Source organism: Struthio camelus, chromosome 1 (assembly GCF_040807025.1).
Source record: "Struthio camelus isolate bStrCam1 chromosome 1, bStrCam1.hap1, whole genome shotgun sequence".
NCBI classification, from domain to species: Eukaryota; Metazoa; Chordata; class Aves; order Struthioniformes; family Struthionidae; genus Struthio; species Struthio camelus.
This window is the reverse complement of record NC_090942.1, coordinates 45480911-45497661: the sequence shown is the minus strand read 5'-3', so window position 1 is coordinate 45497661 and position 16751 is coordinate 45480911. Positions and strand designations below refer to the sequence as shown.

The window sequence follows — 16751 nt, the reverse complement described above, 5'->3', positions numbered from 1 at the left end:
AGACCTAGCAAGGTTCACAGCTGCAGCTCCTTCTACCATGAGGTGGAGAAGTTTGCGGGAGGCTCCACTCCTGCACGAGGGCACAGAAACTGAGATTGCTCCCCCTGCCCTCTGCAACAACAGCAAGGGCAGTGTCTGGGCCTGCTGCTTCCCACCTAACTGCAGTGCATCCATGTGTGAGGGATGCTTCTAGGGGGCTGGTCCTTCCTCCTTGCTGCTCCATCCTCCTCCCATCACAGGCAAGCAACTGAAGCAATGCGTCTGCTCCTTTAACCAGAGTCACAGCCATCCTATTCCAAGCACAGGACAGCAAGCAGGATTATGGCAGCTGTTGTGGGGTATCAGGACAGAAGAAACACAGCTGACTAAGATCGATGGTGGAAGCTACCTGTCTATACTGAGGAAGCAGAAATGGCTAGGCTAATGAGGTTAGACCAATCTGATGTCATTTAATGCAAAAAGCTACAAGTCCAGTTAGAGCATGAATAAGTGACTCAGAGGTCTGGCTAACCACTTTTTGCTGTCTCCTCATTTCCAGCGGTTTAGCAACATTAACCTTACAAAAGCATTACAGACATTCCCAGTGTTGCTTTGTAGGGGAGAAATTACTGCAGTTGTCATTCTGAGAGTTGACAAGGCAGAGAGATTTGTTTTCCAAGTATAGGCTTGACATTGCTTATCTTGAAGTTAAAGGCAACACATGGAGTTGTTTTTTTCACCTTGCAATTACCGTTTCATTAAAGATTAAGCTGTTTTAAATAAAAGAGTCAAGTTAAATGTTCAGAAAAATAATTAAAGACAGGAAAGCACTAGAACAGATGTCTTGGGAAGGTCCTTTAGAGCGTCCATCAATGGAAGTTAGTTTGTATCTGCCGAGAATAACCTAAGTATTGCTGATGCTGCTTAAGGGCAGAAGAATAACCTTAGATGGTCTCGTAAGGTCTCTTCCCACTCTATTCTTCACACTTCCGTGATTCATCTATCCTACTCTATCTCCATCTCAGTGCTAGGATGTCTTCCAATGTATCTTTGGACAATGAACTTGCTTTGGTTCTTATCCCGTTTCCCCATAAAGTTTTGAGCAATTCTATTCAATTTCTATAGAATGCCAGGGATTCAGTGTTTCTTATTCCTTGTCACCTCTTTAAGTACTAAATACTCTTGCTTTAAGAGGATCATTTTTGGATGCTAGAGTCCAGCTAGTCATGGCATTCCAAAGGAGAGGCCTTCAATACCATGCATGGGGACTTTTAATTTGCAAGCTCTATCAATATTCAGGAGGCTGGAAACTGGCACCAGTACCTGGGACAATTCCAGATTTTACCCCAAAAGGCTAGATTATTGGATTGAACAATAGCTGTGGGCAGAAAAGGGGCGGGGAGGGACAAAAAAGGAGAGGAACAGCACTTTAATAGAATAAGAAATGACATAGTAGTAAAACTTCTCATAACAGGGTTTTCATGCCTTGTCCATATAGATTTAATATCGTGAAGTATATACTTAACATTTTCTTCTATAAAAGAGAGAACTTCTGAACCAAATTTTAAAGATAACCCTGCTGGACCCTTTCTAGCTCAAAGCCACTAACTAGCTACTAGATCTATGAGCACAAAAAGCATAATGGCTCCAGAAATATAATTTAACACTGAGGATGGTACTAATTATGTATTTACTTTTCCATTAAATTTTTTAAAAATGCTAATTTTGCACCCAAATAACTCGTGTATCAGATAGTTTTATTCCGTTATTTGACAGAAATCGGTGTTTAGCTTTTCCATATCCCCTTTACATTTTATCATTCAGAAGAGAACGAAGTAATATATTCAGTTTTAAATGGTACAATTCTACTCAGCAAGAGTGTGGGGCTAGCTTTTTTTTAACCTGTTTTACTTATTTCAAAATTTCAAATGGATTTTCATGACAATGCTGGTAGCTTAAGCTTATACAAATATTATGAGGATGTATCAGTAAATAATTATCAATTTTTACATGATAGCTTGCATAGATTCATGCATTTTTTGTTAAAAATAATTGTTTACTTCTATACTACCTACCAGTGGTCTTAGAAGCTGATTCCTTAGGTGAGGACAACAGAATATCAGGCAAGGGCAGCTCGTAAAATCTAAAACAGTTATGCCTGAAATCTATCCTTCAGCAGTACTTAGTTATCTGTGTATATGACAAGTTATTGGAAGGGGAATTCTGACAGTCTTATTAGACTCTGATGTATACACAACCAATATACTGTCAGTGACCACTGACTTACACATACAAAGAAATAAAATCAAATGTTGGTTAAAAATTACATACCGCTCCACTTAAGATAGAATTGCAGCAAATTACACTTCTCATTTGACTCTTCACATTTGAAAGTGACTGCATATAAGAGGAATCAGGAAAAAAACCACAGATGGACAGAGCGGTGGTAGATCCTGATAGGAACTGTGCAACAAATACTTTTAGCCTTCTACTTTTAGCTTTCTGCTTTTGTACTTTGATTTGATCTCTGCAGACTGTTTCTGGAAACCAAATCCAAACATGTGAGCTGAGAAAACAAAAGCTTCGGCTGAATTCGGAAGAGTGGAAAGAGAGCATGAAGGAGAGGAGGGCAGGATCCAGCCTGCAGTGCCTCCCTCTCTGCCCCCGATCAGGGATCGGCATCATCTAGGTAAGACAGTTAGTCAGGCAGCAAACAGCAATGTCGGTGTATTGTGCTATGATTTTATGTCATGTTTGCTTCTACACCCAAATAAACTACATTGTGTAAGTGGTGGGAGTCATCCCCTGTCTTGGGAGGCCAAAATAACACACCCGACCAGACTTTTTGAGCATGCTTGGTATTTCATGGGATATTTGAACAGTGGTCTCAGAACAGGGATAACTGTGGGACTCCAAATCAGGAAGCATTACAGCATGGAGCCTCGCACCAGCCAGAAGGAGCTGGCTTTTATCAAAGAGACAAAAGAAAGAGTTGGACTTTTAACTACGACCATATTATACCTCTTCAAAAAATGACAGCACAATAGTATCAAAACCAGAATTCAAAAAATAAAACAAAAAAATCCACAATTATGTGGAGTCATATTGTGAAAAGTATACATACATCTGGTGCTACAGGGCATTCTAACAAAGGCTTACCCTGGAGGGCAAATACAGCCACTTGCACAAGGTGGTGAGGGGACACAGGAGAAGTTCATAGCAAGGTTTGCACAGGAGACCCCACAGTTTGCACCAGCTGCTGGTAATCCAGGCACAGGAGATCTGCAGTCATAGTAGATTTTTCCTTCAGGGCATATGTGAACTTGAAACGTGAAATGCAGGTTAAATGAGATCAACTGCTCTTTTACACTGAAGATTTTCTGTTGTTTGTTTTAGTTCATCTATCTACTTCTAATGCACAGTTAGCATATATAACAGTATACATATGAATACAAGCAGAAAATCATAGCCTATGGCTTCATTTGTATTATATGAGGGATATAACTAATATATATGTGTTTTAATGTATAGCAAACAAAAATACTAAACCCTAGCATCTGGATCTACACACCTTGGGTCTGATCCATAGCCCATTCTTAGGGGCCTTAGGTAGACAGGATTTTCAGAAGTGCCATAACATTCAATGCACTGAAATCCATTCTAAATCCATTAAAAATTTACTTTCTGGAAATCAAGGTTCTGAGTCTGCCTAAAGAGGGATATCAAGCCTAATTTTAGGCACTCTCATTAGAACATATTGACCTATATCTCTCTTGGAATTTTAAACTGTAATACGAGACAAGAATACAACTTACCTGTATTTTCTGTAGTGGCTTCAATACATTTCATTGTTCCATTCAAACACTGGCTGGCAAAAAGAAAAGCAAATTGATCCTTATTCCAGGAGAAAAATATGTTTTGCAACCACCATGTTAAAAAACACAGTACAACTTTAACCCATTTTAAACAACTGCAACTGGGAGGAGAATAATGCTTAAAATCCAAAAACATACGATCTGACCAACATTTTGTTTGTATTTCTAAGTGCTGTTCTGTAATGAGGGGCCTAGACTCACAGAGGTATTAAGAGGTTGAATATTATATAACATTCAACTGCTTAACTATCCCTGAAATAAAAAAGGGAGCTGGGTACTTTAACTTCTGTGGGCATATAAGCCCAGGTGGTTCAGGATCCTGGCAATGCAATACAAAACCTTATTCCTCTTGGTGAATATGGGAGGGTACTGTATGCAAATTGCCTCTTACAGAAAAGTTAGGATACAGAGCTTGACTCTTCTGTTGATAAAATATAGTCATAAAAAACACAGTAGAAAGTAAACCTAGGCCTCATTTTTTTCCTCTTCCTTAAAAAATATATACAGAGAGTGTGAGAGAGAGAGAGAGAAAGAGAGGGTCAGGTGTACACACGTAGCAGACCATATATGTGCAGAGGCATAGCAATGGCAGAAAAATGAAGTGTAGGCTTACCAAGCTTCAGTTGTAACAGCCATAATATGTGAGACCTCAGCAAGAACCAAACTTGACACTCAGATCCCAGATACATTTTTAAATTAGCAGATTTTTTTGTTAAATGAAGAAGTTTGACCAGGAGACTTGGGAGGTTTCCCCACTTGTTTCAGTAAGGTCAGGATTCCATCATAAATAAAGCATACAAAATGACAAAAACATAGCTCCCCGCAAGGCCTTGTTTGCAAGGCCTTCCAAAACAGAATCATGCTGTTTATTCTTCTGAAACCAGCCTCACATTGCTGTCATAATGCCCCTGAGCCTAAGAATAGGACTGCAACCTCTGTGCACGTGTTCTGAGATGCATTTTAGCCCTTGGCTTACAGAATTTTGCATGTCATCACACAAAGATGTCCTCAGCAGTGCTAAATTCCTGGTTATGTTTTATGAAGCTTTTGTTAAAATAAAAATGTATGTAATCCAATTTATAGACTACCTGTTCCCCAGTGTAGTAAAAAAAAAAAAAAATAGTCTTGATACAATAGACCTTCATTCTATATGAAAATACCTCAGTAGCAGTCAAGGTGTGAAACAGCTTTCGTATTCAAACCTACCAGGAACCTGTTGGCGTGAGGAGGATTTCTCCAGGCTGGAGGGCTTTGCCCTTGTAATGACAACGACAGGCAGATCTGTTAAAAGAATACTTATGCATGTGGTTACAAAAGCAAAATGAAATGGGATTTAAGGTCAACTCATTTATCAAACTATGATGATAAACAGGCTTTGTAATTCACTAAATCAATCTTTTTGTTTATATTCATAATACACATCTAATTAAAGGCAAAAATTAAAGGATGACATTCTGGCTGCACTGGAGGCAATGGCATAACTCCCATTAGCCTCAAAGCTAGGATTTGAGGCTATATATTTCCATATTATAACAGAAAAGTTTTATTTCCCAATTATGGGAGTAGTACTGCAACCTGTAGCTCCTGATCAAAGTAGTGCCAAAACTGTGGGAGAGAAGAATTATCACAGCAGAGTCCACTTATTCAAGGAACCCTGACTCTGATAATAGCCAGATGGTACAGAAGTATCAGAATTCTCTAGTCGCCATACAGTAATATGGGAATGCCAGGTTTCCTCACACTCTAAATCTTTGAAACAGGCTTCATCCCCCGCAGCATGAACTTTACTGACTTTTCCAAAATATTTGTCATAATGAACAGCAGTAAATCTGAATGATCTTGAAATTTATATAACTATTCATTCCAGTTTCTAATTCAAAATCTAAATTCAGTAACTACTCATGGCGATATGCTGTAAAATGTAGGTACAGAGTGTAATAAAACCAATTTTGTTTCATTTACCTTTTCTCTCTCATTTAACTGAGTGTTTTTGCAGAGATAGAGAAAACAGACACTCTCAGTCACTGTGTCCATACTGTCCGTGACATTGTGGGTTACCATTATGTTCCTTCTCGCTTTTTCCCTAAGTTTCTAAAACAGTCTTTTCATATAAAAATGCTTTCCCACGATTTAGAAAAGCTGTATCACTCTTCTCTAAAGCAGTGTGACACACCACCTCTGAAGTGCTGTAGATGGTTCTAACACACAATATTTAGATGAAGCCATTAGTACAAAAGAATTCACATATATTCACATATTGTTTTCTATCCTATTTCTTAGGCACTCCACATCTTGAGGGAAGGAGAAGAAAAACGATCTTTCAGAAGCTTGTTGGAAAGAGGCAAACGTACCTACACATATATTCTATTTTAGCATGACTTACACTGATACACAAAAGTTGACCGACTCTTCAAAATATTTCCCATCAGGACAATTACATCCTTCAGCACAGTCATCGCCACAGCTATTTGCCATAGAAAGTGAAGCACAGGAGTGTTTACAAAAGGAAGAGCACTGATGATAAAGCATACCATTGTGACACATCACAGCTGGGGGAGCGAGAGAGAAGGGAGAACAACATACTCTTAAAAAGTGAAAGATAAAAAACAAAGTATACCACGTGAACACAAAATAGCAAGGCAAAATGGACTCTAACTCTGAGCTCAGTTAAAACGCATTAGAAAAGTATGTGGCTTTACTGTTTTCTTCAGTTAGATGTTTTTAGATTCAGTATGGCTGTATGTTAGAAAGTTTCTTGGAAAAGCAGCAAGTGTCTCAAATATATTTTATACACCTACCTGTGTGTGTACGTGTATGTTTCTTGCACACCTGTGTGTACAAATGCATGTGTGTATCTGTGCTTATGTAGTAACTCAGGCTTCCAAGAGAGGAAGAATGGTCTAGTGGATAGGGCATTACTCCTGACTGAAAGATGCCTTGTTTTAAATCCCTGCTCTGCCACAGATAACGCTATAACTTATTTGGCAAACCACTTTGGTGATTTTTTTTCCTGAGACCTGAGAGGCCTCTCTCAGCATTCCTCTTGCAAAATAGAAAATTATATTCAGATAAGAAACAATATTTTAAATAACAGGGATTGAAAGGAGTAATCATTTGTATCTTATGTTCTCCCTTCATCAGTCTGGTAATATTGAAAGGTCAAGGATCCTCTTAAGAATATTTGGTGCAGGTAAGTTCTCCAATTCTTAAAAAGCAACAACCAACGCCCCCCCCCCCCCACACACACAATTACTGTATGCAGAATATCTCAGGATGTATCTGTGGTATGTGCACAGGGCCTCCTGTACACACAGAACTATACCCCAGAACCTCCTGGTTCCACTGCCCTTGCTGTGCTTTCTCTCAGTTTCTAAACTCTGGCTCAGCTTCAGTAACAACAATACCATACACATCATCAGCTCCACCCTGAATGAACCGGTAATATTGTAATATTATTATACGTTATGCATAATATAATTATTATGCATTGCAGCAGTATCCTGCCTACACTGACTGTACCCATGCTGCCTACCGTAGTCTAATGCAGGCTGCAATATGAGTTAAAGGTTCAAAGTTAGAAATTGAAGGTCTCCTCGTAGTCAATGGAAAGGGACAGACATTCCCTGTGAGGTAACTCAGAGCCCTTGAGTTAGATGTCTAACATAAAGGCTATTAGGATTCTCCCCTGAGTATTTCATTACCCCATGGCACAATTCTAGTTTCCAGCATAAAATATCAATTTGTTGTATTTTGGGGTGAATGATTATTTCTAGATTTTTTCACATTTCTGCAAATGTTACTCACCACAGTAAGAAATATGAGATCTGAAGTCAATAGCAACTCCATGCTTGCCACAGACATAAGCGTATTGTGCAAGCGCATTACACAAACAGCTGCTTCCACATTTGCATGCATCAAAACGGCACAGCTGGTAATATAATCCTGGACTGATGTAGGCATGGCAGGGAGCAAAAAGTTCTTGATTGATGATGTCACAGTGAGATGCGTACCCAACTGAGAGAAGGTGATATTGTTTTAGCAGGTTATGTAACAATTAATCAAATGAATAGCACAGAATATTAAAACCAAAGGCACTCAGCCAATTGTACAGCCACAGCTTCTATGCAAAGTCTTTTTGCAACGTTCTACAATTTAAAGTGGGTATTTGTAAGCAATTCTCTCAGCAACAAACTCCGCTTAAGATAAAAATAGCTTTATAAAAATAGTTATGTCTTCCTATAGTAACATAGGAAACGCATAAATGGCAAAACAACTTATTTTAAGAGAGTTAGCTAGAAGAGTCCTCCAAAGCTTGGAATTTGTTTTTTCCTGCTTGATGTTTTATTTAGTTTTGAAACCAGCAATAACAATATACTTTTTGGCATGCGGCCTCAACAAGCATTACAAACTGGAGCTCAGGGGCATGCCAGTCCTAAGTCTGCCATATACCTCCTAGTACGAACAAACCCTCCTCCTACCACTATAGCAATATTACCACCAGCTTTTCCAAACAAGTAGAGACTATTTCAGGAACACCACAGTCCGGAGCATGTTTAAATCAAGTCTGTTGCTAAAATAGAGTCCCTACCCTTCCTCCTCCGTGTTCCTTCCCACCCACACAGTGACTCCAGGATTCCTGGAGTCTCTCAGTAAACCAGATTCAAGGAGTCATCTGGATTTGGCCAAAACGTAACCTGACAAAATAAGTAAGTAAACAGACAAATAAGTTTTTTCTTCTGGTTTCAGAGATCTGAAAAAAATGCTTGTGCTGGTGGTACGGGTGGCAGCATGTGGCAGGACCCAGGGATTGCTTTTTCCCATGACACAGGGCCAAAAGAAAATTCAGATTGGAAGGGACCTCAGAAGGTCATCTAGTTCAACATCCTGCTCTAAGCTGCTTAAATTTATGGCAAACTCCACCTTCACTGAGGAAACACAGAACTGAAAGTGAGACGTGAAACCATCTGGGCCATCATCATATTGTAATCGAGCTATGGCCATGAGGCAGAAAACCACCACTAGGAAGAGAGTTGGTAAAGATGTATTGCTTTAGAAGATTAGCCAATCTCGAAGGTATAAAAAGTCTGATAAAACCCTAGATTCTTAAAAGGTTAACAGCCTAGGTTTAGACTCACAGGCTCTAAACATGGCCGCATCTCACATTTTTCGTCAGTCCTCGTCTGAAACATTAAAAACACTAAACTAAATTATGTCAAAATTTGGCAACGATTTTCAGTTCAGACAAAGAGAAGAAAAGAACAGCAGCATGAAAAAGGAAGACAAAAATTTAACCGGAAACATAAGCACTTTTGCCAGCCAAAACTAAATATTTACTCAGGCATTTGAACAAATCTGGGGATCTCAGATTGTTTGTATAGGTTTGTTTGAGAGACAGCATAGACAGAAGATAAGGAAATTTTTAAATGCAACTTATACAAGTGAGGAGAAGCCAGAAACAGGACTTTTGATCTGAATACTGGCTAGGCAAGATACTGTCTCCCATTCCTTCTTTGTCAGTTAACAAGCACACATCGAGAATACTAGATGTTCCTCTTAATTGGAACAACTTACAGGACAATGGACTGCGTTTTGCCTAACACATTGCATGGATATTAGATAAAAGAATTCAGGGCTAGTGGCCAGCACATCCAACATTAAATGGTCAGCTGACTTATATCAGTTTACTTACTAAATGTATGGAAAGAATGGTGCTTGCCAAAAAAAGAAAAAGAAAGAATGAGCATCTAAAACAGAAGTTAAATGACGTAATTTATCTTTTTTCATCAATGAACAGTAAGTAACAGTGAAACTTATTCACATAGAAAACGAAAATCTGCCATAATAATAAGATAAATCTAATTCCCAAATCCCATCTGAAAACATACCATTTTGCTGATTAATGTTACAGGGATCAACCACAGGAATGTTGATAGGCACAGAACAAGCTGAGGAAACCTTCCATGCATTGGCATGAAGTTGTGGGGTCCCTTCTACCATCCCTGCTGGAGAACTGAAAAGGAAGAGATTGGCATGGCATGCATCTCACTGACCTTACAGTCTTTGCAGGTTAGGATACAAGTACATCAGAAAGCCTCAAATGCATAGTTACTCTGAATATTCAACATGCCTGAAGAATTTCCATCCATGAAGTATAGAAGAAGAGAGGAAATATCAAGCTTTTTCCCCTCATATTTGACTCATGAAGAAATATTTTTACCCTCAAGGTCTGCCTGCACTTATACTTAACACAAGTATGTTGAAATCAGCTGCAGAAAGCATTAATGAGAGTAGAATTTGGCCATTAAAGCACATACATTCAGTGAAACGTCAAAAATTCGATCCGTTAATTTTGATGTTCTAGAGAGGGATTGTTTGCATTTTGTTGCTCATTGAACATTTGAAAAACGTTTCTTATTGCTTTAAAAAATCTGTGATGACATGGCTTGAGGAACTTTCAAGGAACTGAACCCAAAGAATAAGGAAAGGGAGCCCTTAAATTATTCCTGTGATTCAGAATTACACTTTTTCCCTTAAAACTTGATGGGGAAAAAAAAAAAAACAAGTACTAGCAGTGTTAATCAGGTGAGAACACTATTAGCATTATCATCGATTCTTTTTATCAGTGCTCAGGTAGGTATTTGCTCCGATGATAACAGAGAAGCATGGAGGAGAAAGAAAGCATTCAAACAATATCATGGTCCAATAACTTTTGTAAATAATATGCTAATTTTCTTATTAAAAGTAAAAATGACTTGGATCACTAAAATCTGAAACTCATAAATTAAGTGACTACTGTTGTAATTAAGTATGTTTTTTAATTGGCTAATCTGATATAGTGTGAGCACATTAATGAAATGAACTGACCAGCTGATAACGTTTACCAAACTATTTCATTTCTAATTAAACACAACCTCAATGTACAGTATGTAACATACAGAAAGTCATCTCTTAGATTTCCATTATAAGTTCCACATAGTCCCAATGTTCTTCTCTTCCAGCTGATGTCAACTTGAATGTAGAGCCTCTCTCCATCTTTAGCAAAAAGTATCTTTAAACCAAAACTGGTTTTCAGTTGGACAAATAAAGAAGATATATTCTGAATTTCAACAGCCCCTAAACACAGCAAAAGGAAAAGAAAAACGAAGTCATTGAAATCCAGCTTCCAGGTTCTACCGGTTTACCCATTAAAGAAACGATTTTGAAAACTCAGAAATCAAATGAGAAACTGCGTGCAACCTTACCTGTCTCCACATAACCTCCACATAACAATCTCCATCGCTGCGTACGAGACTACGCATCCTCATCATTAGCAACATAAATCAGGCATTGCAACTTGTGTCCTACTGTCAGCAGTAGGAATGTGCCTCACCTTTCTGTATCTGTGAGTTACACAGAAACCACTCTCATATCTAATTTTTTTGTCAAGAAAGCAGTGCAAAAAAAGTATCCCTTTGGCAATGAGAAGGCAAGACGAGAAACCACTTGTTTCTAGCCCCGAGGAATGTTACAAGCTTCATTAACGGGTGTCCATAAGATGCATTGCAATCTTCAGCTACAAGGTTCCACCTTACTACTACTGATACGACATCAGTATAGCTCCTTCCTTAAGTTGTGTGTGAACTAAAGCCCTATCAAATTCCTAGCTTCCCTTCCCATCAAATCCATTATACCAGAAAATGGAAATTTCACAGTCATTGCATTCATTTGCTACACATCGTGATCGGGCTACTTGCGGTTGCAGGCTTAAATCAGGTTGTCCTTTGCAGTCAGCATAGATAGATGTATAAAATATATATATCTGTGAGTGTGAGTGTGTGTGTACATACACATGTACTTGGCTGCATAAATTGCAAAGAGGCTAATAAAACGCTTACATGAGCTTAAAGATTTTCTTAGCTGACAAAAGTTCTTACAGAAATACCCAATTATCAAGAATGCAACACTAAAATATTTGTCATACATTATACTTCTTGTGGAGTGTGAAAATAGACAAGAAAATGAATAAGGATTGATTCAAAAGACATAAAATGAAATTACTAAGCAGAACTTTTAACATAGCTAAAAGTACAACTAAACTATAAAACTGATTGCCGTAGGAAGCTGTGAATGCCAAAAGCAGGACTGGGCAAATTCAGTGAAGAAAAGATATGGCCACCACCACCACATCAGACCTCACTAACCTGCTAATTGCCAGAGGCTGGGAAAGGAAGAGGGAAGTTTTATTCTACCCTCAGAAAAGAGGCAAACAATTGAGTAAGAATCCACTGCTAGTCACTGTGAGATATATACATTTGGCAATATCGGTTCCACTTTCAGTGCTGAATTTTAATCTACCTTAACAGGATTGTTTATCTTACTATCCTTTTCCAAAAAATTGATGTAAACTGCCTGAATTCACAACCTAAGGCAGCAATGAAACCAGGACTGATACCCTACAGCACATGGCATTTTATTCCATGTGATATATTCCAAGAAACTTTAATCAAACTGGACCTTAGCATCAGCATCAAGATGATTTCTGACCTTTCTTCACCTCCCTTCTTTTTATTACCTCCTCTCCCTAAATACACACAAACAAGAGGAATTTCTAGGTACTCTGGGAGATAAGGAACGCAAAGAAATGAGGAAGGCACGATGGGAGACTCTATTGCATCATGTTGAAAGAGTACCTTTCTCATCTAAGGTTATTAGAAATAAGTGATTGTACAGCGCATAATTTGTTTTCCAAGAAACAGCTTTTCCATAGAAAAATATTATTAGAAGAAACGTATGGAGTAGAGTTTTACCAGAGTTCACATTTCTTACCATTGAGGTTAAAACTTTGGTTAGGGCCAACTTGCACTTGACCATATCTTGCAAGAGTTACTTGTTTGCTCACATCATCTTCAAGAACTAGCGTTATAGACTCAATGCAGGCATGGTCAAAGTTCTAAGCAAAAATAAATTTTAACATTAAAAACAGGCAAAGACATTAATAATAGCATGGAAAGTAAAACAAACAGGAAAAACACAGTTGTATAAAAAGGAAGTACCAGAGCTGTCATCAGGCAACTCACTTGTAAACTATTGCCTAAAGCATTAAACTGAGTACCCAAAATTGAACATAGAACATAATAACATACTGCATATGAATGTAAAAGTAAGGGGAATGTATTTTAGCTGTCAAGACAATCCAATAATAAGCGGACTGAGATCCCAAGTGTTGATATTCGTTTCAAACGCCTATACTTGCATGGCCACCCTGCGTTCTCCTCATGGCTTGATTAGCCAGTGCGTCAAGCAAGAGCCTGAACACAGATGTATCACGCTGGTGGAACCAGAGCCCAAGCCCAGCAATGTAATAGAGACCATTGTACACGTGAAGGGGCTTTTCCTCCACCTTGAAACATAATCATGAACTGTGACTATAGACAAAAGGATATAACTGCTCCAGAATTATACTAAAATAATTCACAAACACCTGACTATTAAAAACTGTTCAGGCATCAACTAACTCAGAATCCTAATTTTAAAGGCCGAATACAGACAAAATTTATGAACCTAAGTACAGGACAAAAAGTCACACCTAACTTGCTTAAACCAAGCATTTGACACTCCCTAGACTCCTATGTTTTCACACACAAACTTTCCAAGGTACTTAGAGTTGGGCTAATGGCCGTATTCAGCAGCATTCTTGTCTCTCTGTGGCACCTAATCAATCATATCATGCTTAAGGCCATTTGAAATACAGAAACAGGAATCTCAACAGCTATGCATGAGGAGGAGGTACCTGAACAAAAGCACAGGCACCAGCTCAAAATCTAGCTTTTGAAGGGACCCGAGAGACGCTCCTGCAGCAGGGCAGATCCAGCAGGTCACTCCCTGCTGACCAGCTCAGGCATCCCAGAGCTCAGCACGTGGGCGGCTGTGAATCCCAGTCTCAGAGACTCTTCTCCTGAGCGCCTAGGTGACTAACGGTGTTAAATCTGGTCTTGGAAATGGGCACCTTTTATAAGCACATGTTTTCCTAAGGCCTGTTGTTGAATACTTGTCAACATGCTTTCAAACATATTCATATGTATGGTGGTTAGTCCCTTTAATCATTTTCTAAAATGTATTGTTCCAGCAAATTAAATATGCTGTTAAAAAATCAAATACACATCTTAAGCTACTAAAAGTGTCTCTCGCCTAACTGGCGCTGTATTAAACCTGTTCAGTCCTGCCAGCAGGAATTTCTGTCAGGCCTAAGACACCTGTTTTTACTATAACCAAAGATGCATATACTTTAATGTACATAAGTAACTCTTTAGACAATGCATGTAAAGATGCAATTTATTTTACAGATGGAACTATTTATAATCAAAATAACATACAGCAATATAGACATCTGTGAAAAGCTGTAAAACTGTTTCAGCTTACAATATTTTTCTTATTAAACATACCCCGCTAACGTACAGCGAGCAGCACCTATAGAAAATCGCCTGAAATATGCATGCACCTGTTTGTCATGAATGTTCAGTGAAAGCGTGACTTACATGTCCACAAGGTGCTTTCTGTAAAGTGATTGTGAATTTGTTTTTCCCAGTGCCTTTTACCAAAACGTACTGGCAAATCCCAAGAAAGGTAAAGTGACGACCGTCAAATGTTGTGAAATGAGAGTTACCTGTGATGGAGCACTCAGCTTGAGAGAGAAAAAAGTTCAGTAATTGTAATAGGTAATTTAAAAAAAAGAAAAAAGAACGTTCACTTGTCTAAGAATATAACACTACCTTATAAATGATGGAAAAGAGATAAATAGGAAACTTTTCCCTAAGCATATAATACAGTCTATTTTTAATGTATCTAGCTATTATGCCATTTGGAAATGAAATATGTTATATACAACTGTTTCCATTGGATATCATCTCACATTGCACATACCCATGTGCAGCACCCTTCAGTTCTAATTAGATGAGATGCTCTTGAGTCATGACTTTTCTAGCATACATGAAAGAATTAAAGAACAGCAAGAGTTTTCTCTTTATTTCAACTTTGACATTTCCTAGAATCTTTTGCTCATCTTCTTTTGGCATGACTGAGTGCGAAAGAGAGAACAAGCTTCTTTGTCCTCCCTCCTACATACTATGACACTACTTGTTACCACTGGCATAGAGAGGGTAGGTTTAAATAGGGGGGTTGTACTGAAATCTAGGGGAGCAGAGATCTGCTTCCTATTCTCAGGTGCCTCTATGTTAGTGCTTTCGTTTGGATCAGGAGCGCACTGCTGAACCAAGTCTCCTGCATATCCCCACTTACTGCACGTTGGTTCACATCACAGCGCAGCACCAGAGCACATAAACCAGACTATTTTTGGCTACAGCTATACCAGACAATACTCTGCGGGAGCACATCTAACCCACTCCCTCTGTTAAAGGCATTCAGTCCCTAAGATCAGGCCAGACTAGTCAGAACTAACCTCCCCAACACACACAAAACCCATATGGAGTGGTTCTCAGTGCTCACTGCTTTACTCTACAGATCCACTCCTGTTAAGCCTTGTTCATTACCTCACTCAGAGGGGGTTCCTTAAGTGGAAAATTTTCTCTTTTTTCCACAGGTTTCATAATATAATGTTTTCTAAGGCACAGAACTGCCAAGGGAGTTTCACTACTTTACTACTATAAGCTTTTTTGAGTAACTCATTACATAGACATGGAATCTTTAAACGTTAAGATTATCTAAACAGTAATTGCTATTTCACAGATATAGTGCTCTGAGCATCAAAATGATGTTCTCTTATATTATTTGCATTGCAATTGCACCCAGAAGTCAGGAGATCTTTAAAGCTGGCCTTCTGCACAGGTGGCAGAAATAAGCTGCCTGTCCTGAAGAACAGAGATTTTAAGTTGGGGATAGAAGGCAGCAGGTGGATACAACACAACAAATTTAGGAAGCAAATGGGAAAACATAAGAGGATAATGGTCAGACAGCTAACAGCTGCACCCCAGCTAGCTAGCTACTACTTTTGGGTCCATCTGCCTAACCTTTATTCTTAAATTAGCATCCCAGACCCTTAGACCACATTTAATTCTGAGAGATAGGAATCGTGAACACACAGATACCTGGGCAATCATGATCAGTGCAGTTCCAAATGCCACCAATACAAACACTAAAAAGAAAAATCGCAAAATACAGAAATTCAGTGCTCTGATTTTTAGCAAAGCAAAGGTCTTTGAGCTCATTCATGTATTGAATCCACCATTTTCTTAGAACAGTCGCTGCATTTTAGCACACACACAACCTAGACTGTAAACACAGATACCAACTGTTCTTTAAAATACAAGTGTGACTATGATCTTAAACTAAACATGGACAGCAGTCACAGAGAGAGGGAACATAGATGTGAGGTTTTCACATACCAATTGCTACATTCTTGTTCAATTTCTGAGCCTACAGGGAAGGCAGTTCCATGATAAATACAAGGACAATTTGACACAGAGATACAAGTTCCATTTTCCATAATGAGACCTATTGGGAAAGAAGTTAATAAATGAGAACAAGAACAAGTTAATGAATTCCAGATCACTGCTGTTCCCCCATCTGACTCAAACATTCAAATTTGTCAGAAGGTGAGCTCACCAGTTTTAACTGGGAACCAGCAGAAAGAACCACCTAGTGCGTACGGAGAGTTCAGAGTGATCAACAGTTTTGAGAAGCTATCTCAATGCAGTTTTCACTCTGAATAGTTGCTCAATGGACCAGGTCTGCCTTAAATACATAGAATTACACAGACTTGAAAATGGAAAGATGCTGAGATCACACAGTCTTTAGTCCTGCCAGAACAGGACCATATGTAGCACAGCCCCTAATTTTTATTGAGTACAGGCCTCGCGAAGACAGTTTTCCTGTACAAAGCACAAGATACATTCTTTTTAAGTA

At 38.7% G+C, this 16751-nt stretch overlaps 1 protein-coding gene across 1 annotated transcript in view; it reads right to left on the bottom strand.

The window, feature by feature from the left end:
- The window catches only part of OTOGL (otogelin like), a 100606-nt gene that overhangs the window by 62663 nt on the left and 21192 nt on the right, over window positions 1-16751 (bottom strand). The window contains exons 13-23 of the mRNA XM_068931286.1: window positions 16232-16340; window positions 15935-15981; window positions 14369-14514; window positions 12660-12783; window positions 10790-10967; window positions 9740-9864; window positions 7659-7868; window positions 6238-6403; window positions 5061-5135; window positions 3795-3847; window positions 3139-3301 (exon numbers count right to left, since the gene is read on the bottom strand). Of these exons, the coding sequence (XP_068787387.1) occupies window positions 3139-3301; window positions 3795-3847; window positions 5061-5135; window positions 6238-6403; window positions 7659-7868; window positions 9740-9864; window positions 10790-10967; window positions 12660-12783; window positions 14369-14514; window positions 15935-15981; window positions 16232-16340 (1396 nt within the window). The remainder of the gene's footprint in view (window positions 1-3138; window positions 3302-3794; window positions 3848-5060; window positions 5136-6237; window positions 6404-7658; window positions 7869-9739; window positions 9865-10789; window positions 10968-12659; window positions 12784-14368; window positions 14515-15934; window positions 15982-16231; window positions 16341-16751) is intronic.